The sequence below is a fragment of the Crocuta crocuta genome, unplaced genomic scaffold (genome assembly GCF_008692635.1).
Source record: "Crocuta crocuta isolate KB4526 unplaced genomic scaffold, BGI_CrCroc_1.0 scaffold344, whole genome shotgun sequence".
NCBI classification, from domain to species: domain Eukaryota; kingdom Metazoa; phylum Chordata; class Mammalia; order Carnivora; family Hyaenidae; genus Crocuta; species Crocuta crocuta.
Window position 1 is genome coordinate 100,791 of NW_027533081.1, and position 22,218 is coordinate 123,008.

General features: G+C 47.5%; 1 protein-coding gene across 2 annotated transcripts in view; it reads right to left on the reverse strand.

Moving 5' to 3' along the window:
• The window catches only part of SMARCB1 (SWI/SNF related BAF chromatin remodeling complex subunit B1), a 35,049-nt gene that overhangs the window by 12,406 nt on the left and 425 nt on the right, over positions 1-22,218 (reverse strand). Inside the window, exons 2-6 of one of the 2 annotated variants that reach the window (XM_077745931.1) lie at positions 18,933-19,044; positions 17,092-17,221; positions 13,073-13,210; positions 10,904-11,031; positions 3,539-3,705 (exon numbers count right to left, since the gene is read on the reverse strand). In XM_077745931.1, coding sequence (XP_077602057.1) covers positions 3,539-3,705; positions 10,904-11,031; positions 13,073-13,210; positions 17,092-17,221; positions 18,933-19,044 — 675 coding nt within the window. Of the gene's footprint in view, positions 1-3,538; positions 3,706-10,903; positions 11,032-13,072; positions 13,211-17,091; positions 17,222-18,905; positions 19,045-22,218 lie in introns of both variants that reach the window. The other variant, XM_077745930.1, reaches the window with a different exon arrangement.

Here is a 22,218-nt window from a genome sequence, read left to right on the forward strand (position 1 = left end):
TAAAAGCACTCAGCAAATGAAAAAAAAAAAAAAAAAAAACTACTTCAACCTAATAAATATATATAAAAAAACCTACAGTGAACATTATACTCAATGATGAGAGCTGAAACCTTTTCCTCTAAAATCAGGAATTAGCCAAGGATGCCTGCACTTGCCACTTCTATTCAACACAGCATTCGAATTTCTAGCTAGAGAAATTAGGTAAGAAAAAGAAATAAAAGGTATCCAAATTGGAAAGGAAGAAGTAAAGTTACCTCTACTCACAGATGATATAGTCTAATACATAGAAAACCCTGAAGATTACACAAAAAAACTGTTAGAATGAATAAATTCAGCAAAGCAGCAAGATAGAAGTCGACACACAAGAATCAGCTGCATTTCTATACACTAACAATAAAACATGTGAAAAAAATTAAGAAAACAATTTCATTTGGGGAGCCTGGGCAGTGCAGTCGGTTAAGCGTCCGACTCTTGATCTTGGCTCAGATCATGATCAGGTTCCTGAGTTTAAGCCCTGAATTGGGCTCTGCACTGACAGTGTGGAGCCTGCTTGGGATTCTGTCTCTCCCCGCTTGTGCATGTGTGCACACACGCTCTCTCTCTCTCTCTCTCTCTCAAAATAAACAAACATTAAAAAAATTTTTTAATTTAATTTATAATAGCATAAAAAGAACAAAATACTTTTAAATTAACTTACCAAAGAGGTGAGAAACTTGTACAATGAAAACTATGAAACACTGCTCAAAGAAATTAAAGAAAGGATAAATAAATAGAAACACATCCCACGTTCATGGATTGAATGTATTATTATTATATTATTATTATGTATTATTATTTTTTTAAGTGTATTTATTTTGAGAAGAGAGCAAATGAAAGAAAACATGGGGGAAGGGCAGAGAGACAGGGAGAGAGAAAGAGAATCCCAAGCAAGCTCTGTACTGTTAGCATGGAGTCCAATATGGGGCTCAAACTCACCAACTGTGAGATCATGACTGAGCCAAAATCAAGCGTCAGACACTTAACTGACTGAGCTACCCAGGTACCCTAAGACTGAATATCATTTCATTTTTCTTTAACATTTATTCATTTTTGAGAGAGAAAGAGAGAGAGAGAGTGAATGGAGGAGGGCCAGAGAGAGAGGGAGACATATTTTCCAAAGACAGGCAGTGAGATCATGACCTGAGCTGAAATCGGACACTTAACTGACTGAGCCCCTCCCTTTTTTTTTTTTAACATTTATTCATTTTTGAGAGAGAGAGAGAGAATGTGAGTGGGGGAGGCGCAGAGAGAGAGAGAAGACGGAGTATTATTTAGATGTTAAGACTATGGAGCGCCTGGGTGGCTCAGTCAGTTAAGCATCTGACTTTGGCTCAGGTCATGGTCTCACGGTCCGTGGGTTAGAGCCCCAGATGGGGCTCTGTGCTGACGGCTAGCTCAGAGCCCGGAGGCTGCTTCAGATTCTTTGTCTCCCTCTCTCTCTGACCTTCCCCTGCTCACGTGGTCTTTCTCTCTCTCTTAGAAATAAATAAAACATTTAAAAAAAAAAAAAAAGACTCTCCAAAGCAACTTACAAATTCATTGTAATCTTTCTCAAAATCTCAACAATGCTTCTTGCAGAAATAGAATAAAAATATATCCTAAACTTAAATAGAATCTAAATAGTCAAAACAATCTTGAAAGGGGTGCCTGGGTGGCTCAGTCAGTTAAGTGTCTAACTTTGACTCAGGTCATGATCTCATGGTTTGCGGGTTGGGGGTCCCACATTGGGCTCTCTGCTGTCAGCACGGAGCCCGCTTCAGATCCTCTGTGTCCCTCTCTCTGACTCTCCCCCACTCAGTTGCGTGCTCTCTCTCTCTCAAAAATAAACATTAAAAAAAATCTTGAAGGGGCACCTGGGGGACTCAGTCAGTGAAGCCTCCAACTTTGACTCAGGTCATCTCATGTTCGTGGGCTCGAGCCCCACATCGGGCTCTGTGCTGACAGCTCAGAGCCTGGAGCCTGCTTTGGATTCTGTGTCTCCCTGTCTCTCTGCCCCTGCCCCTCTCATGCTGTCTCTCTCCGTCTCAAAAATAAATAAAAACATTAAAAAAAAATCTTGAAATCTCTTAAATACAGAAAACAAACTAAGGGTGGATAGGGGGGTGGGGGAGAGGGAAAATGGGTGATGGGCATTGCAGGGGAAACTTGTCGGGATGAGCACTGGGTGTTATATGTAAGCCAATTTGACAATAAATTAATATTCATTAAAAAATAAATAAAAATACTTCCTCCAAAAAAAAGTCTTGAAAAAGAAGACCAAAGTTAGAAGACTCACACAACCTCATTTCAGAACTTTTTGCAAAGCTACAGTAATCAACAGTGTGGTACTGACATAAAAAGACATACACTAATAGAACAGAAAGCCCAGAAATAAACTCTCAAAAATACAGGCAAATAATTTTCAACAAGGGTGCTAAGACCATTCAATGTGGAAAGGATAGTCATTTCCACAGATGGTGCTGGGAAAACAGGCTATCCACATAAAAAAAAACAAAAAAACAAAAAAACAGAATGAAGTTGGACCCTTACCTGATACCATACACAAAAAGTGACTCAAAAGGGATGAAAGACCCAAATATAAGAGCTAAAACTATAAAACTATTAAAACAGGAAAAAAGCTTCATGCCATTGGATTTGGCAATGATTTCTTAATATAAGACGAAAGGCACAAATGAAAAGACAAAGTGGACTTCATGAAATGAAAATGAAGACTTTTAGGCAGCAAAGAACACTATCAAAAGAATAAAAAGGCAACCTGAAGAACAGGGGAAAGTATTTGCAAATCACCTATCTGATAAGGGACTGATAACTAGAAAATATAAAGAACTCACTCAACAACAAAAGAACAAAAAATCTGATTGAAAAAAGGCAAAGAACTTAAACACACATTTCTCCAACAGGCACCTGACTCAACATCACTGATCGACAGAGAAATGCAAACCAAACCCACAATGAGCTACCACTTGAAAACCAAACCCACAATGAGCTACCACTTCACACCAAGCAGGCTCTGAAGCAGGCAGGCCTGGGCACAAATCTCAGCACTATCACTTCTCAGCTGGACAGTCTGGGGCAGGTGACCTCACTTCTCCATGTGGCAACCTCCTCACCTGTAACACAACAGGTAAGGGAGCATCTCCCCCCAGACCTGAGGCAGGTTACTAGATGGCGTGAGGTGTGCTTAGCCCAGCAGGTCCACAGGAAGAGTGTGGCACCACTGTTCATCTCACTGTGGGTCCCTGCTCCGCCTGGCAGCTGGCTTCATCTCCCCTGTACCACCTGGGCTCTGCTCAATGCCTGGTGGTGCCCTGAATACATCGAGAAGGCGAGACCTTACTCAGAGAAAAAGGCCCATAACGTTCCTGGGGTAAACAGCCACGAGCTACCCGAAAGGCGGTTTTCCAGAAGTCCAATTCCACAGCATGGACCCCAAAAACAGGCTCTGACTAAGGCCTCAGTGTACCCTCAGCACCCTCTGGCCAACCCAGGAGCTGCCCACCTTGATGATGACACGCTGGTCTGATTGGTCCTCCAAGATGCTGTCTGTGGGGTAGGACTCTATCTGCTGTCTGATGGCGGAGGCGATGGCTGGCACAAACGTCAGAGGGTTCAAATCCAGGTCGTCACAGAGGATTTCTGAAAACATCTCAGGAGTCATCAGCTTCTCTGAAATCAGGAGAAAGGACAGGAATTGCTAACTGATTGCAGGCCCTTATCTCCCCGTGTTTGGCCCCAAACTCCCCATCCCCTTCCTCCTCTGCTAGGCCTCCCTGACAAAGCTGAGGATGAGGAGAATGACAACTGAGGGAGCCCTCCCAGAGATGGGGGAGGAGCAGAGGATAAGCACGACCCCCTCCCGGCCCTCATTCCACACACACATCCTCTGACACCTTGATCTGGGACTTCTAGACTCCAGAGCTGAGAGGAAATGAATTTCTGTTGTTTCAGCCACCCAGTCTGGTACTTTGTTATGGAAGCCCGAGCAAGATGACAGTTTCCTTCCAGATAAATCACTTTAAGGTCAGTGTCCCACTGGCACACAACCATCTGGCACTTCCTCGCCAATAAAGAAATCCCTCAGAGATACTAGGCTGCTTTGTGGCTTTTTACAGACCCTTCCTTAGTTTCTGAGTCTCTGGGAGGCACACTCACATAACAAGGTAACAGACACGCAGGTGGGTATGGACCCTGGCTCTTGGAAATGTAGCCAGAGTATGTGTGAACTTGCAGGGACCATCTGCAACTGGCCAGATCACAGCAAGGTCCCACGTGGTCGAATGTTTTCTCTCTGTTCTGCCTGTTCTTGCAACCCAACCTCTGATGACCACGTGCTGCTTCTGGGATAAGCCAGACAAAGCGGTGGCCAAGGAGGAATCCCCTCATTAGCACATAGCATGATTTTCTCATCAAGAACCAGGGCGATGCAACAACAGACCCCACTATTTCCTCACTGGCACAGAAGGGCTAAGAGACATCCTAACAGTACCATCAAATGCTCAGCCAGCCTGTGATCAAGAACTCCTACAGCAAGCCAAGTATAATTTTGGAGAATGCAGCATGAAACTGAAGTGTCCTATGAAGCACCTTGTGAGTACACTGTACAAAGCATTTTCTCTTATTAAATTTTTTGAGAGAACTGTAGGTTAATATGCAGTCTTGATATTAAGACTTGGGATGAGTGATTACTCCTTGGTTCTTCTTTTTCAAAATTACTCTAGTTATTCTAGCTCCCCTGCCTTTCCATATAAATGTTATTTTTAAAAATATTTTTTAGGGGCGCCTGGGTGGCTTAGTCGGTTAAGCGTCCGACTTTCGCTNCCACTGTCAGTGCAGAGCTTGATGAGGGGCTCGAACTCACCAACCGTAAGACTATGACCTGAGCCAAAATCAAGAGTCTGAGGCTTGGGGTGCCTGGGTGGCTCAGTCGGTTAAGNGTGCCCCTCCATATAAATTTTAGTTAATTTTGTCTATATGTACGAAAAGCCTTGCTGAAATTCTCACAGGAATTGCATTAAACTTGAATATCACTGACATCTTGAGTATTCTAATCCATGAACATGGTATTGAGATCTTTTTAAATTTCTTTTACTGAGGGTGCATGGGTGGCTCAGTCAGTTAAGCCTCCGACTTCGGCTCAGGTCATGATCTTGCAGTTCATGGGTTCAAGCTCTGCATCAGGTTCTGTGCTAGCAGCTCAGAGCCTGGAGCCTGTTTCAGTCTGTGACTCCCTCTGTCTCTGACCCTCCCCTGCTCACACTGTCTCTCTCTCTCTCCTAGAAATAAGGAAAACATTAAAAAAAAAAAAAGAAAAAAAAAAAGAAATTAGATAAATTTCTTTTGCTGGTGTTTTGTAGTTTTGGACATGTAAGTCCAGAACATGTTTGTCAGATTTACACCAAAGTATTCCTTTTCTTACTGAGTGACTGTAAATGGTAATGTATTTTTGAATGTCCATGTATTCGCCAACAGTACACAGAAATACAATTGATTTTTGCATGTTTATCTTGTATCCAGTAACTCTGCTGAACTCCATCATTAGTGCTAGCAGGGTTTTTGTAGATTTCTTGAGATTTCCTTTTTTTTTTTTTGATGTTTTTATTTTTGAGACAGAGCATGAGACGGGGAGAGGCAAAGAAAGAGGGAGACACAGAATCTGAAGCAGGCTCCAGGCTCTGAGCTGTCAGCACAGAGCCCGATGTGGGGCTCAAACCCACAAACGTGAGATCATGACCTGAGCCGAAGTCAGAGGCTTAACCGACTGAGCCACCCAGGTGCCCCTAGATTTTCTATTGTAGACAGTCATGTCATCTACAAATAGCAACAGTTTAATTTCTTTCTGACCTGTATGTTTTTTATTTAATTTTCTTTCCCTACTGCTCTGGTTTTCAACACTATGCTGAACAAGGGTGATAAGAGCAGATATCTTTGCCTTATCCCTGATTATAGGCAAGAAACATTCCAGTCTCTCACCATTAAAAATGTTAGACATAGAATATTTTGCAAATATTCTTTATTAAGTTGAAGTAGTTTCCCTCTATTCCCATTTTTCTTAAGAGTTTTTAATCAAGAATGAATGTTTTGTTAAGTGCTTTTTTTTTTAATTAAGCAAACTCCACATCCAATATGGCACTTGAACTCACAGCCTTGACATTGACCTGTATGCCCTAATGACTAAGCCAGCCAGATGCCCGTTAAAGGATTTTCCTGAATCAACTGATATCATCTGATTTTTCTTCTATAGTCTGCTATTATAGTGGATTACATTGATCAATCTTCAAATATTGAACAAGATATCCATCCCTGGAATAACAAGCCCCACTTGAGTTGTGGTGTATCATTCTTTTAATATCTAATTCTGTTTGCTAATGCTTGGGTAAGGACTTGTATATCTATAATCATTAGGAATATTGGTCTATAGTTTACTTTTTCTGTACTGTCTTTAGTTTTGATATCAAGGTAATACTAGCTTTGTAAAATGTTATTGGGAAGGGTTACCTTTTTTATTTTCTGGAGAAGACTGCAAAAGAATTTATATTAATTCTTCTTTAAATGTTTGGTAAAATTCTCCAGAGACACCATCTGTGCCTGGGGACTTCCTTTTGGGGAGGTTTTAAACTATGAATCGTATTTCTTAATTGTGAAAGGGCAACTCAAATTATCTATTTGATATTGAGTGAATTGTGGTAGCTTGTGCTTTACAGGGAATTGGTCCATTTTGTCTAAATTCTCAAATGTATGTGTGTAGAGCTTTTGTAGTACTCTCTTTTGATATCTGCAGGGTCTGAAGTGAGAGCCCATTCCACTACTCAATTTGATAATTTTTGTTTCTGCCTTTTGTCGTCATTCTTTTGCTAGGTTTATCAACTTTACTTATTTACTTTTTTAAAAATTTCTTTTTAATGTTTTATTTATTATTCAGAGAGAGAGAGAGAGAGAGGGAGAGAGAATGAGTGGGGGAGGGGCAGAGAGACAGACACAGAACTAGAAGCAGGCTCCTGGCTCTGAGCTAACATCAAAGGGCATGACAGAGGGCTCGAACCCACGAACTGCGAGACCTTGACCTGAACCAAAGTTGGACACCTTACTGATGAGCCACCCAGGCGCCCCTCTTTTTTACTTTTAAGTAATCTCTACACCCAATGTGGAGCTCATAACCACAACCTTGAGATCAAGAGTCACATGTTCCACCAACTGAGCCAGCCAGGCACTCCCTTACTGATCTTTTCAAAGTATCAGCTGTGTTTTCATTCATTTTTCCCAACATTTTCTATTTTTTTTAAATGTTTTGTTTATTTCTGAGAGAGAGAGAGCATGAGCAGGGGAGGGTCAGAGAGAGAGGGAGATACAGAATCTGAAACAGGCTCCAGACTCTGAACTGAGCTGTCAGCACAGAGCCCGCCGCGGGCTCAAACCCATGAACTGTGAGATCATGACCTGAGCCGAAGTTGGATGCTTAACTGACTGAGCCACCCAGGCGCCCCTCGTTTTCTATTTTCAATGTCACTGATTTTTGCACTATTATGTCCTGCCTTCTGCTTGATTTCATTTTGCTTTTTTTTCTCAATTCTTGAGGTAGGAGCTTATATTATGGACTTGAGACTTTTCTACTTTTTTAATGTAAACACTGATGCTACCAAATAACCCTGCTTTACAAATTGATGCTGCTAACTGCACTACTTTAACTATATTAAAAACTTAGATATGGGACATTTTCATTTAGGTCCATGTATATATTTTCACCAATTCAAATGAAGTATAGAAACCTTACTTCTCATCATGTCCCTTTACACTGCCTCATTTGTAATACAAACATCTTACAATATTCCCTCTACATACATTTGTTTATTTTTTTTAAATATTTTTAATGTTTTATTTATTTCTAGGAGAGAGAGAGAGACAGTGTGAGCAGGGGAGGGTCAGAGAGAGAGGGAGTCACAGACTCTGAAACAGGCTCCAGGCTCTGAGCTGGCAGTCAGCACAGAGCCCGACGCAGGGCTCGAACCCACGAACCGCGAGATCATGACCTAAGCGAAAGTCGGACGCTTAACCGACTAAGCCACCCAGGCGCCCCCCTCTACATACATTTAAAACCACATCAGACAGCATTATCATGTTTGCTGCACTGCTGAACATAATTTAGAAAACTTAAGAAAGCTATTTACCCATAGTATTTACCCATAGTTTTGTCATATTCTTCTTTGCTGATATTCCAAAGTTTCTTCTTTTATCATCCCCCTTCTTTTATGTCTATGGGTTATAGTATTCCGTCACCTGAGGATTTCCCCTTCATTCCTGAAGGATATTTTTAGTGGGTGTAAGATTCAAGATCGGGAGTCCTTTTTTTGCAGTGCTTGCAAAACTGGGCCATTTCCTCCAGCCTCCATGGTTTTGGGTGAGAAATCAGCTGTCATTCCAGGTCGTTCTCTGTAAGTCAGGTGTTATTTTTCTCAGCTCTCAACATCTTTTCTTTGTGTTCAGTTTTCAGAAGTTTAGGTAGGGTGCATCTTGGCATGGATTTCTTTGAGTTTATACTGCTATCCACTCAGCTTCCTGAATCTGTCATTTGGCACTCATGACAGATGTAGGGCTTCAACACATGAACCTGTGAGATCATGACCTGAGCCGAAATCAAGAGCTGGATGCTTAACAGACTGAGCCACCCAGGCACCCCAAGAATCACAGCTCTTAGACATGCCAAATACCACTGTGGGCTGAGGAAGAGTTCGCAGAACAAAACTATTTTGGTTTGGGGCGCCTGGGCGGCTCAGTTGGTTATGCACTCGACTTCTGCTCAGGTCATGATCTCACAGTTTGTGGGTTTGAGCCCTGCGTCAGGCTCTGTGCTGACAGCTCAAAGTCTGGATCCTGCTTCAGAGTCTGTGTCTCCATCTCTCTCTGCCCCTCCCCTACTCATACTCTGTCTCTCTCTGTCTCAAAAATAAAGAAATAAATAATAATAAATTTCAAAAATTTAAAAAAAAAAACTATTTTGGTTCTCCAAGTGTTTACCAAATTACACTTACTGGGATGTGGTATATTATGTGAAGACTCCTTTGAGGAACAACTTGGAGAAACTCATGGCAGAGTTCCTGGACAGATGCAGGTCTTCATTACATAATACTGTGTCCACTTCCCGAGGGCCAGGGGGAAAGGTTCTCTCTGTTTCAAGTGCTATGTGTGATTCTGCTGCTTCTGAGCCACCAGCGGCTGCTCATCTTGACCACACTGAGAACTGCAGAGCTGATCATCTCATCTCTGCCTGGTTCTAAAGAGCCGAGCATCATGCCCTCTCTTAGCAACGTGCGCCTACCGAACTATGAGTATGAATGAGAGCACTGGCTTCATTGGGTGTCTTCTTGTTCCATTTTCCCCTTCACCCAATTCTTCCTAACCATGCCTTTTTTATGTGCTTTATTCCTTTGTATCAAAAAGTTCCCATGTAAGATGTTTTATCCCTTCTGGAAGATGGTGGAAGTATAAATAAATAGCTGGGGCTTTATATGTGTTCTTAAAGGAAAAGTAACAAGGTAATACATGTACCGAGTTGATCTAGATGAACGACTAAATTCCTATGCTATGGTCTATGGCCAGGATCTGTGCCAAAAGTCGTAAGAAAAGTAGCAATAAAAACAAGATCCCTGACCTGCGGGGAGAGAGAGATGATTTAAGTACAGCCAAGGCCCACTGAGACTAAGCACGGAATGGTTTCACAGGGGATGTGCCGCACTGGCTACAGCCTGGCACTCATGACCCGTGCCCAAGTTGTCACCACCACACCTGCCCTATCTGGAACCCCTCACATCGCCCTTTGGCCACATCCTCTCGCCAGCTAACCTGTGAGCCCTGGAGGACAGGCACTCGGCTCTCAGGCCTTGTTCCCAAGGCTCGGCAGAGGCCCTTGGACTCAGGCCTGGCACAACCAAATGCCAGGAGATGACCAAAGGAAGTAGTCTAATCCCCCCAGACAGCTCAAGGCAACCACATATCAACAACCACACACGTTCCTCCCTGAGGAAATCCCCGGTGGGAGAAACCAGACGTAAGCAGTTATGTTTTCTGCCATGGAAACGTCTAATAGCAGAAGGAGTTCTAGTAAACCAAGGCACTACAACTCAACAGAAAACCGGACACCGATTATGAAGACCAAGGAAATCAGGAAGACACTCATAAGTGAAGAAAGATTATACCTGCACTATGATTACAACTCTGTTAAATAGGTCTGTGTGTGGAAGTGACTGGCAAAGAAACTACTGTTAGGAGCAGTGAGGTTCTGGGAATTCTAAACTTCACTTCATTTAAAAATGATACTCTTTGGGGTGTTGTTGTTTGGTTTTGGTCTGAGTATAAATAATGTGTCTGTTGGAAAAAGCCTGAAGGGGGCGCCTGGGTGGCCTAGTCGGTTAAGCGTCCGACTTTCGCTTAGGTCATGACCTTGCGGTTCGTGGGTTCGAGCCCCACGTCGGGCTCTGTGCTGACTGCCAGCTCAGAGCCTGGAGCCTGTTTCAGAGTCTGTGACTCCCTCTCTCTCTGACCCTCCCCTGCTCACACTGTCTCTCTCTCTCCTAGAAATAAATCATTTAAAAAAAAAAAAAAAAAAGGAAAAAGCCTGAAGGATTCAGGGAAACAATAAACACACATACAGTCCTCCACTGGGGGAGGGAGGAAGCTGAGGCCCATGTGCCCGGCCCACGGAAAACGGTGGCAGAAGCAGGATGTGAACCCAGAGTCCACACCCTCCCAATCTATTCCATGGAGCTCTGACTGTCGGGTTCAGAGTCCAGGACCCAGCAGGCAGCAGGCAAGAAAAAGGTCTGTTCACACAGCAGCCACGACTGGGCCGTGCAGAGCCCAGCCGCCCACATACCATTCATGTTCCAAGTGAAGGCATCTCGCAACTTCTGCCCGTCGATCTCCATGTCCAGCCGGATGGGGACCAGCACCTCAGGCTGGGATGCATTCTCATGGATCACAGCTGGGTCATGGTCATCGAAGCTGGGAGTGAAGAGGCAGCACAGTCAGCAAAGAGTGCCGTGGGTCTCCACGCACAGGACCTCCCTCCCTGCACCGCCTGTCACCGCGAACCTGGCTGGAAGGGAAAAGCCCACTTGTTATGGGGACTTGTCAACTAAGGGCTGAGCCAGCAGAGACCAGGCAAGCAGGGGTCCTGGGGCCACAGGAAGAGCGCCCCACACTTCATGGACACACAGGGAAGGGAGAGGGAGTTTTAGCCTTGGGCGGTGGGATATGACCTAGACATATCCGAGAGGGAGATTCCAGCCCCAAAGCAGGCAGAACTTTCACTGGTAACTGGGAAAGGAAGGGTATCTCCAGAAGAGGAAATAGTTGAGCCAAAGCCAAGGGGCGGGCGAGGTGAGGAACTGTTGAGGAAGCAAGGGCCAGAGCACAGAAGACGGGTGTCCCAGCGCCCACGCTTCTCCACCTCAGGCTACGGGGTCCAGCCTCTCCCATGAGGGAGCCCCAGGAGAGCCCAGAGCAAGGCAGTCCTGTGGTCCTATCTGTATTTTAGGAAGACACAGAGGGAAGAGGCTGGGGCGGAGATGGCGGGAACGCTGGAGGGCAAGGGGACCCTAAGGGTGTCTGTGGAATAGAGTGGGCTGAGAACTACTCTCCGGCGGGGCACAGATGACAAACAAGGAGAGCCAACTGCATGCGGGACACCAATGCTCTGGGAAACGTGGACAGGGAAAGGGACAGGAGTGTCAGAGACAGGAGCGGCCATTCTACAGAAGGGGAGGCAGCCCTGAGAAGGGACGTTCAGCCAGTGATGGGAAAGAAGGGGAAAAAAGGAGGAAGAGTGGAAAGGAGTCAGCCACGCAGATATTGGGATGGAGTAAGCTCTCGGCAGAGGGAACTCTAAGGGCAGAAGCTTCTGGGTGGCTCTGAAAGCAGTGAGGAGGTTCATATGACTGATGCAGAATGACAGTGGTGGGGAAGAGGCCAGAGAGGAGTGGCCACTACGAGGACTCCAGGCCTGGTGGGCATGTGACGGGGGATCTAGAAGACGTGCGTCCAGGAGAGGTGCCGTCTGTCCTGGATGAGGGGCCCACCCCTGTGGGGGACTCGGCCAAGGGTGGTCCGACTCTGGACACTTGGAAGGCAGAGAAGGCAGGAGTTTGCTGAAACCAGCTCTGTGGCTTGAGGAAGAGTCCCAGGGTTTTGGCCCGAGCACAGGAGGGATGGGATTACCATGTCCCGGGGTTGAGGAGTCTGCAAGCAGTGTGTGATACCGGAGGAAAGCGTGTAGGGGTGAGGCCAGGCTGCAGAGATGAAAGTGGGGTAGGAACTTGAAAAATGCCCCCCAAAAGATATCTAGTCCTAATCCCTAGAGCCTGTGACCGTTATATGGCAAAAGGGAGGGAGGGGGCTCTGCAGATTATAATCAGGGATCTTAAGAGGGGATTATGCAAGTGGCTCTAAACCACAAAACAAGCGTCCTTTTGAGAAGGGCAGTTTCACACACACACACAGAGGAGGCTGCCTTGTGGCCACTGAGGCACAGGCTGCTGATGCAGCCACAAGCCACGGAATGCCGGCAGCCACCAGAAGCTGAAGAGGTAGGATCAGCTTGTCGCCCCTGCCCCCACCACGAGAGCCTCCAGAGGGAGTGGGGTCCGGCCAACACCTGGATTTTGCTGCACGGAAATTCCTGGTCCCAGAACCGTGAGAAATAGATTTGTGTTGTTTTAAGACCCCCGGTTCGTGGTGATCTGCTCCAGCAGCCACCGGGAACTAACAGTGGGGTCTCAATGGGATGGCGTTTGAAACCACAAGATAAGGTCCAAGGGCTGCACGTCCAGGAGCACCCTGGAGACGCTGGGGAACAGGAGAGCAGGGACACTAAAGCAGGCAGGGCCCGGAGCTGAAGCTAGCTGGAGACCAGCTGTCCTAGAAGCCGGGGGCAACGGTTTCAAGGCAGCGTGGTGTTTCAGACAAGGTCAAGGCAGAGGAGAGGAAGAGGCTAAGACATGTTTGAGGACTGAGGCGGAATCAGTGGAGGGTGAGGCGTGCTCACCACAGAGGGAAGGTTCTCTTCTTGTCCCGGCCCATGCGGTTCCTGTTGATGGTCGTGGAGCAGGGCACGGCATCCAGATGGTGGGAGCTGTTGGGCAGGGTGGGCACCCACTGGCTGTTCCTCTTGGCTTTCTGTTCCCTGGGGAGATGTGAGAAATGCCCCTGCTCAGTCCAGGAGCCCAATACTGGGTGATGAGGCTCCACGTCATGGTCAATGGACGCCCACTGCACCCTCACCGGTGGCGCACCCTACGCACCCCAGGTTCTGTACGGGTCTACTCCTCAAGCACCCATTGGCACCCATTCAAAAGCACCCGGGCTAGGGGAAGGGTAGAGAGAGGCCCCCAACACAGCAGAGCAGCCCCCAGCCGAGTCACGGTGTAACATGCTATGTGCCAGGCATGACTCCACGAGAGAACTCTTCCCTTGGCGAGGAACGTGCACAAGGAGGCGGCCTCCCAGAGGAGCAGACCCTAGAGCGGAGCCTTAAGCATGGAGTTGGGGCTCACCGGGGATGGGGGTAGGGGAACAACTGAAATGGGAAGGGCGTGTCAGCAAGTGCACGGGTGGCAGGAGAGAGGAGGCATGGATAGACTGTGGCCTCAGCTAGGGCTGGAGAGACAGACGTGGAGAGGGTCCCGATTAAGGGCCAGCTACTCCGTGAGAAATGGGAGTCCCCAAAGAGGAATTTAAAGAAGGGTGAGGTAAGATCAGACTGTTCTTTTAGATACACAGGCCAGCCTGAGTTTAACACCTCAATAACGCTTCGGCCTTGCAGGTTTCCAGACTAGTGGCGTATGAGAAGCTGTGTTAGTAAAAACTTTCTAGAAACTTGAGGCTCAAAGTAATTTACATAACCCACGCACCATCAAGGTTCACTCTTCTTGCCAACTTACAGGTTGCTTTTACTACTAGGATAATACCAAAAGCTACTTTACTTTACTTTATTTTATTTTAAAGGTTTCTATTTTTAAGGAATCTCTATACCCAACATGGGGCTCCAATTTACAAGCCCGAGACCAAGAGTCGCATGCTCTCCCAACCAAGCCACCCAGGCACCCCCCAAAAGGCTCCAGTGCTGGCTTTGAAAGGCAAGGGCTCGAGTTCCCACTAAGCTCTCTACATCACCTTATCATCCTTGGGGGTTGCCTTCCCTAAGGAGTCTGAGCAACGTGAGGGCAAGTGGCTGTGTTTCATTCACTTTGATGGCAACCACTCGATTTCCCTCCCCTCAGTGTCTTCAAGTGAGGGGTGGGGAGACATGACTGGCAGCCGTTCTTTCCATGGAGCAGTGGAGAGCAGAAGCGGTGGCTGTGACCTGCCTGGGCCCCAAGCCCTTTGACTCTTCTCTCTTCTAAAGCTGGGACCACTTGCACCTCAGATGCTGTGGTCCCAGAGTGCCCCTTGACTGAGGGTGGAGGCAGGGAGAGATTTACAGTACTAGACTCCGTTGGGACTTGATCGAGTCTCCTGTACTCAAATCTTGCTTGGATCTTACCAAATACCAGAGGCTTGGGAAAAGGAGGAACATGGAACTAATCTGCGCAGGGCTTAGAGCTGGTGCAGCAAGACTGAGCCAGTGGTTTTGAATCCTTGGCTGCACAGACTCCCTCAGAGTGCAAAATTTCAAGTAGGAAATCTCTGAGCCTCACCCAGAACCAAGGGACTCCCGTCTCTGGAGAGGGCCCAGGAATATGGGTTCTTTATAACTTCTATGTGTGACACCGGTATCCTGGGCCCGTGTTTGGGAACCTCAGGTCTAGACCGCCACCTCTCTTCTGAGCCTCCTAAGAGCTGGCACTGAGGCCCCCCAATCCACCCGCAGTCCTGACCTACCTCTGTAGTGATCTCGTTCATTTTCAGGCCTGGGCTGCTCTGCCAAGCCCTCTGTCAGGTAACTATCTCGAGTTCAAGTTCTGTCACAGACACAGTGAGGAAGTGAGACACCAACTCTGAGAATCTGGGTGAATCTGGGTCACGTAATTCGACCTTTCTTCCTCTACAAGCAGGTCTGCCCAAGGGGGTGGGCGGGGTGGGGGGGACATCCAGCCTCTGCCCAGCCTGTCAGTGATGAGGAGGGGAGGTGCTGGTCCTCCCGTGGGGCTGACTGGGAAGGGGGAAGGCTCTTCTGAGCACAGAGCCCATGAAAACAGCTTCTCGCAAACCTCAACCCCCCCAACCGTCTCTAGTTTTGACCTCTGGGCTAACAGTACTCTCCTCTGTCAGCTGTTCCTCATATGACACGATCATCAAGAAGTATTTACTGCCCCATAAAAGGTTCCCGGCTGACATGTGCAGACTTGAAAGCCCCAGCCATATGTATATCATTTCCTTCTGCCACTTCCCTAGGAAAGTCTAGCCATCCTTATGTTCTTACCGCATCCCTCGGGGAAAGAGGAATCTGCAAAGCACACATCTCTAACACTGGCCAAGTTGGACATGGGCCACCTTTACGTGGGGGTTGGGGGAGGATTATAAAAACAATCCAATAGTGAAGTTGAAAGAAAATCTGGAAAGAAATGATTTTTCCATAACCACATCACTCGAAACAATAACCCTCCTCCTCAGTGCCCCCGGGGTTTTGTGCACATAAATGCATGCGTTCTAGACATTCTGCACGTCATTCACGCGAACGACATTTCTGGCTGCCGCAGAGTCTACTTAGTGATGGCATCAACAGTTACCTATATCCCAGTCTATCTGCTTCCAAGATCCAGTCTATCCTGTTCTATATCCTAGTCTGTAATACCTTGGTCTATTCAGCTGGCTGTATCTTCACTCAGTCAGCCTCTCCCTAAGGCTGAATGCTGTCCATTATTACTCACAATGCCACCTCTCTGCATATAGTGGTTTCCACTGGTGGTGCTGTTCTTTGAAATGATGTGTCTGGGACAGACTCTTAGGGGTGAAATTAATGAGTCTGAGAATGAAAACAGGTTTGATGTCATGGCCATGCTCGTGTACAAAGCCCGCGCAGAGTGCCTGAGTGTGTCAGCTCTACCGTACCCTCCCCAACCCTTTATGTCGATAGTTGCTTGTCTGTTTTACTTTGAATTCTTAATGTTACGTGAGGACACACCTCGTCTCCTTATTTGTTTATTCTTTATGCTTTCAGGGTGGCCTGCCCTTTATCTATTTAGCTATTGGGGTATTGGGGATTTTCTTATAAATCTGAATGAATAAAAACCATGGGGCGCCTAAGTGGCTCAGTCGAGTGAGCGTCCGACTTCAACTCAGGTCATCAGCTCACCACTCATGGGCTCGAGCCCCACATCAGGCTCTGTGCTGACAGCTCAGAGCCTGTAGTCTGCTTCAGATTCTGTGTCTCCCTTTCTCTCAAAATAAATAAACAACAAAAAATTTTTTTTTTAAAGAAAACTACCTATGAAAATGAAGAAACAGGGTGCCTGGGTGACTCAGTTGAGTGTCTGACTCTTGGTTTTGGCTCAGGTCATGATCTCACAGTTCATGGGTTCGAGCCCCACACCAGGCTCCGGGCTGACACTGCAGCGCCTTGCTTGAGATTCTCTCATCCTCTCTCAGCCCTTCCCCTGCTCATACGTGCACGTACTCTCTCAGAATAAATAAACTTTCAAAAAATGAAAAAAGTTTTAAATTAAAAAATAAATCTGAATGAACAGACTCTGTAACATATTCACCTCCCAATTACTTGTCCAATTAGTACTGTAAATACTCTTTCAAAGGTTCTAAGCTCAAACACTAAGATCTATTGTTCGTTTCTTTTGAGAGGTTATCTGGGCCACTCATTTTTCTGACAGATCAGCCCCACTTTCAAAGCATTCCTAGCGACTTTCCAGAACCCAAGACTTGGCTTCCGTGTCTCAGAAATTCCGCAGACACGCAAGAAACTTGGCAATCTGGCTAAGACGATTGGTAAGCACAGCGGGTGAAGTGTTTAAAGGTATTTCGGTTCAACTTAACCCCAACCAGTTCTAGGGTATGAGAAAACTATCTGTTGGGTGGCATTCTGAGAGCACGCCCTGGCCGGGGGTGCATTACCTGAGGTAGGTGGGGGGCTCCGTGCTGATGGAGACGGCCTTGTACTTCTCGTCATTGCCGTCCAGGATCTCTTCCACCTCTGAAGCTTTTAACAGCGTCACGCTGGTGGCCAGTGTTGTGTATCCATGATCTGTAACCAGAGACGCCGCTGCGGTCACACTGCTGGCAGGGCGGCAAGAAGCAGCAGCCAGCAAGTGCAGCACATCGAGGTCCTCGCATGCGGGAGGAGGGAAAAGCGAGTGTCAACCTTACTACTGCCGAACGCTGGCCTCTTCCAAAAGGGCAATCTGGACCGAGTGCTTGAGAGGTCCTACTGAGAAAACACTCCCATAGGACTGACTTGCACTAATTTGTCCCAGGAGCACTGGCTCCGGGCACAGGGCGGCAGCAGCTACAGCGCAGCGGCCAATGGGGAGAAGGGGGGAGGGGGGCTCCAGAGTGATACCACCAGTGGGAAGAGGTCTGACACACCAACTGCGGTCCACGACACGAAGCAAAGTGGAGAGATGGAATGAGAGATGAAAAGTACTCTTCTTTTAAAACAAGAGCCCAGAGAGTTACAAGGCGCTGCCTCACACCCAGTGTGAATTCCCAGCCCCGCGCCAGTCAACACGTGCTGTCTGGGAAGCAGGACAGATTCTAGGCAACTCGACCCACTGCTCTTCTAGGGAACCTCGGGCAAGAGCTGCCACCTGTCTGCGGGTCCAGACTGGCTTCTCCTGGAGAAACAAATCGGTTACGGGGAAGGGTATCTCCAAAGCACAAGGGAGAAGAGTCACTGAGACTTCACCTGAGGCTTGCGGAGGGGAAAGCAAAGCTAGGAACTCACTGCGTTAGTGACTGGTGCTCCCCTGGGGGGCAGAGGGAGGATAAAAAGGAGACTTTGTCAAGCGAGTGAGTGGCAATGTCACAGCAGCAGATAAAAAAAAAAAAAGAAGCCCCGGCTCCTGCATTAAAAGAACCACTACTTTGCTGACAGCGGACGACACCACAGCAGTACCTATGGACACAACCAAACAGGACAGACTGTGAAGCGCGCGCGCGCACACACACACACACACACAGCTTCAGGCAGAGTCTTCACCCAGGGCCAGGGCAGCTCTCTGTAAGGGGCCACAGCCGAGTCGAAGCAATTTCGCCACCTGCCAAATGTTGCGAGGCCTCCAAACCGAAACGGGCGGTGAGACTCCCCCGATGGGGCCGTCGGAGCATCTGTAGAACATCTTCCGGCCCCGCGCACGGCTGCCACCGCCAAAGCACATGCGGCTCTCCAGTGTCAGGGCTCAGCAGGCAAGCCCCAGGCACACACCTCAGGCACACCACGCGGGGACATGCACAGGAGCTCTAGCACACTGGCTGCCAGAACGAAGGGCTACGGGATGGAGGTGCTCCGGGAAGCAAAGCGGTGAAAGCCCCAGAGGGGAGTGGGAGCTGGGGCCACCACCCGCCACTTGGGCTGCATGGAGGGTGACTATGGCGACACGCCCACGGCACAGCATCACAGCATTCCTAAAACGTTTTGAGACCAACATGTCTTCACAGCACCCACTACTGTCCCGGCCCTGCTCCCTTCCGGCCCCAGCCCCCCTGCCCTGCTGGCCCTGCTGCAGGTACCTGACGAGGGACCCCTGGCTACCCAGAGCTGCTTTGTCGCCTGAGCTGCATGGCGTGCTCCACGGCGACCCTGCCCCTCACGTGCTCCCCGCCACGCTAAGGTCAGGGCTGCAGTGAAGACACTGGAGTGAAAACGTTTTATCTTCATGACATAAGCGAGTGGTTTTGAAACAGGTTTACAAACCCTCGTGAAGACGCACCCTTAGTGTTAGGTTTTGTTTTTTTACCATGTGACGATGCAACTATTTTCTTCCTCTCTTCCACAGTGGCTAGTCGCCTCCAGAGCGAGGGGTATCTCTTGTACAGAGAACCTCGGAACATACGGAGGTAGTTTCCCACCTATGAGCAAAGCAAGAAGGCTCATTATGAGGGTCACATCTCGATGCAGAAAGGGAGGGTCCTGGTGCAGAGGCTCTGCCCGACTGAGTGACGGAGCACAAGCTGGCCTCCAGGCACCAGGCTTTCTGCAGCCATAAAAACACATTCTGCTGACATCAAGGGTTCAACACCAGTGCACATCTGGCCCGCATCTGCCCCTCTAGGTGGGGGCAATACCATCTGCATCCCAGCGACACGGCTAAGTTCTGAAAGGCCTGACCAGACGCTTCTGGGGCAGGCCCCCAGAGCTCACCGAGACGCTCAAAGTGATTCTGACTTTAGACTAAGGATCCTGGGCACTTTCCAGAAATGTAAGGCTCCTCTGACTTTCTTTTATCTTAAGAACAAGACTTTGATATTTTTATGATGCAATAAACACCAAAAAGGTCTTTTAATTTTAGACAGATGCAGGATAGTTTCCCCCGTGGTCCCTGTTGCTTTGTTTAGTAACAAACTCAAACCAGGAACACCAAAGGAATTTTCCAAGAGTTTAAAAAACACTTACTGGCAATCAGCAGATTGCTTTATAAATCATTACTGCCTCAAACAATAACTTCGGTTTGTCCGCAACAGATACTCAAAATATGATTTCTTTAATGAACAGAAATCTTGTCTCAAAGTTTTATATAAAGAAACTCGATTATTTCAGTGACATTGCAAAAAAGACCACTCGCGTCACATGGCAAGGGACAGCTGGGGACTGAGTGCCATGTGCTGGCTCCACTGTGACCGGAAATCACCTTGCTTTTCTGGGTCTCCTTACTCATCTGTCAAATGCTCAGCAATCCTGAACTTTGCCCCACAAAGGACCATTTCTATTATTTTCCCCATTTACCTACCTAGCACAGTAGGGTAAATGTGTGTTAAATGTGTTTCCTCATTTTTCACGAATCAAAGATTTTTATGATCGACAACCAGAACAGCCTAACGGAAGAGTCAGGGGTGCCTGGGGTTAGGGGTGCCTGAGTGGCTCATTGTTAACCCAAAGTGTCTGACTCTTGATTTTGACTCAGGTCATGATCTCGGGCTTTGTTGAATTCAAGCCCTCAACGGGCTTGGGATTCTCTCTCTCTTTCTTTCTGTTCCTCCCCTGCTCACACTTTCTCTGTCTCTCAAATAAATAAACTTACTGCAGGTCCTATAGTGCTCCAGGACACCTACATCTTCCCAAGACCCCTGAACTTAAGAAACCGGGGGCTTGCCTTCCTGGGTTTCCCCTGAACCAGCCTGTGCCCTCTCTCGACCTATCTCCCCCAAATGTAAAATGAAGGTGTGAACCTAGGGATTTCTTAGGGTCCTCTCAGCCCTGCGACTCTGGCTTGGTGAACACAGCTGCCTGTAGATGGGGAGAGAAGAGTGACATACACACTTGCTGCGATCACACAAGCCTTCCCAAAGCTGCTGCACAGATGTGGCATGGGGGGACATGGGTGTGTTTCTACAGCCGACCCACCTCTCTGAATATGGTGCCTGTTTTCCAAGGGGAAGAGACCTGCAGGCCATCCACCACCCAACGCTGTCACAGGAGCTTCTGGTTATCAATAGTCAGCCTCCTGATCTTGAACCCTTCCCAGACCTCCAGAGGTTCAGGCCTGGCCCAAGAGAGCAGACGTCTCTCCCCTCTCCAATCTGGGACTCTATAGACTGGGTCTCAGAACAATTATTCTCACTCAACAGAGCTGAAAGAGCAGACTGCACTTAGCCTTCTAGAAACGAAGGCATGTTACGGGGAAGATCTTGAGGCCATCAAGTCTGAGCATCTCCCACATATGAGAAGAGTTACCTGGAAACAGAGAGGCTTCCTTCTTCCCATCTGGCCACATGCTCCCTCTCAATATACTCCACCTAATGAGGGAAAGCTTCCTTTTGAAAAGTAGCATCCACTGAGAGTCAAGGCCAAAAGGACTGCTTTTCCTGTCCATTAGACGCTTTCTAAGAAGTAAGCATTCTTTAAACATAATGCCCAGGATCATTTGGGAATTCCTCAAGTGCCTTCCATACTATATTTAGGCAGCTTTCTACTGGTCAACAAGGACCATTCTGAGGGACATGGACAGGCACTGACTCCATTTTCCCAGTTATGTCCAAAGAGCAGCATTTATGTCAGAACATGAAAAACGTATCGCATCCTGTCCTTTTTGTTCCATAAAAATTGGTGGAAAATGGAAACACTGAAGTCCTGATACTACTGACAACACTGGTCTCCTAACCTGATACAACCGAAACAAGCCAGGAATCACAGGGGGTCGGTCTTTCATTCATGCTATGCTCAACTGTGATGGGGGAAGAAAAAACTAATTAAAAAAAAAAAAAAGAATGGAATGTTGGCATAGGATACTGAACACCACTACAGGAAGAGAAAACCCTGGGCATTGTGAAACTGCTTTAGCTCTCCAGGATTGGCACTTACCTCATTACACAGGAAAAGACTCTACAGCTTGGTATTGGCACATCTGAACTGCATATCCACAATTAAAAAAAAAAAAAAGGGAATATACACCAGTTGGGGATTGCTTTGGATCAAAAAGGGGTAGTTTGAATCAACCTGGAAAAACAGTATACTTAGTACAAACTCCCACTGAAGGACCAATAGTAGGGTTTTCCTAAAGTCAGCTGTCCAGCTACTTCAACAAAGTGCTGTCACTTCTGGTCAAGAATCGAAGATATTCAGAATCGTTGCCTCATAATTCTGAGTTAAGTTCAAGATAGAGAGTCAATTGCTTCTGAACTGCTGATAGATCTAGCTCGGGGACTGGGGCCTTATCCACCCAAAGCAGGATATCCATCCTCCTCCCAATTTCCTCATTGGTAAATAAAAGCAAACAACACTTTGCGGGGATAAAACATCAGAAAGCCCCATGTTTCCAGTCTGCGATTTCATGATCCCAAATGCAGCAGTGGAGGAAGGATTACAGGTGAAGCCTCCAAAATCTCTCCCCCAGGCGCCCCAGGGACTAAACGAAACATCCCGTTTCTTTGCGGCTGGCTGGAGCTGTACCAACTCAGGGTGGAACCAGTGGTTCCTGAAGGTGCCCTAAGCCCTGGCTGCGATAGGTGACCCCCCAGCAAGGCGAAACGAGTAAGTAACCCCAGATCGCGGAGGTGCGCGGGGCGGAGTCAGACAGCCCCTGCCCC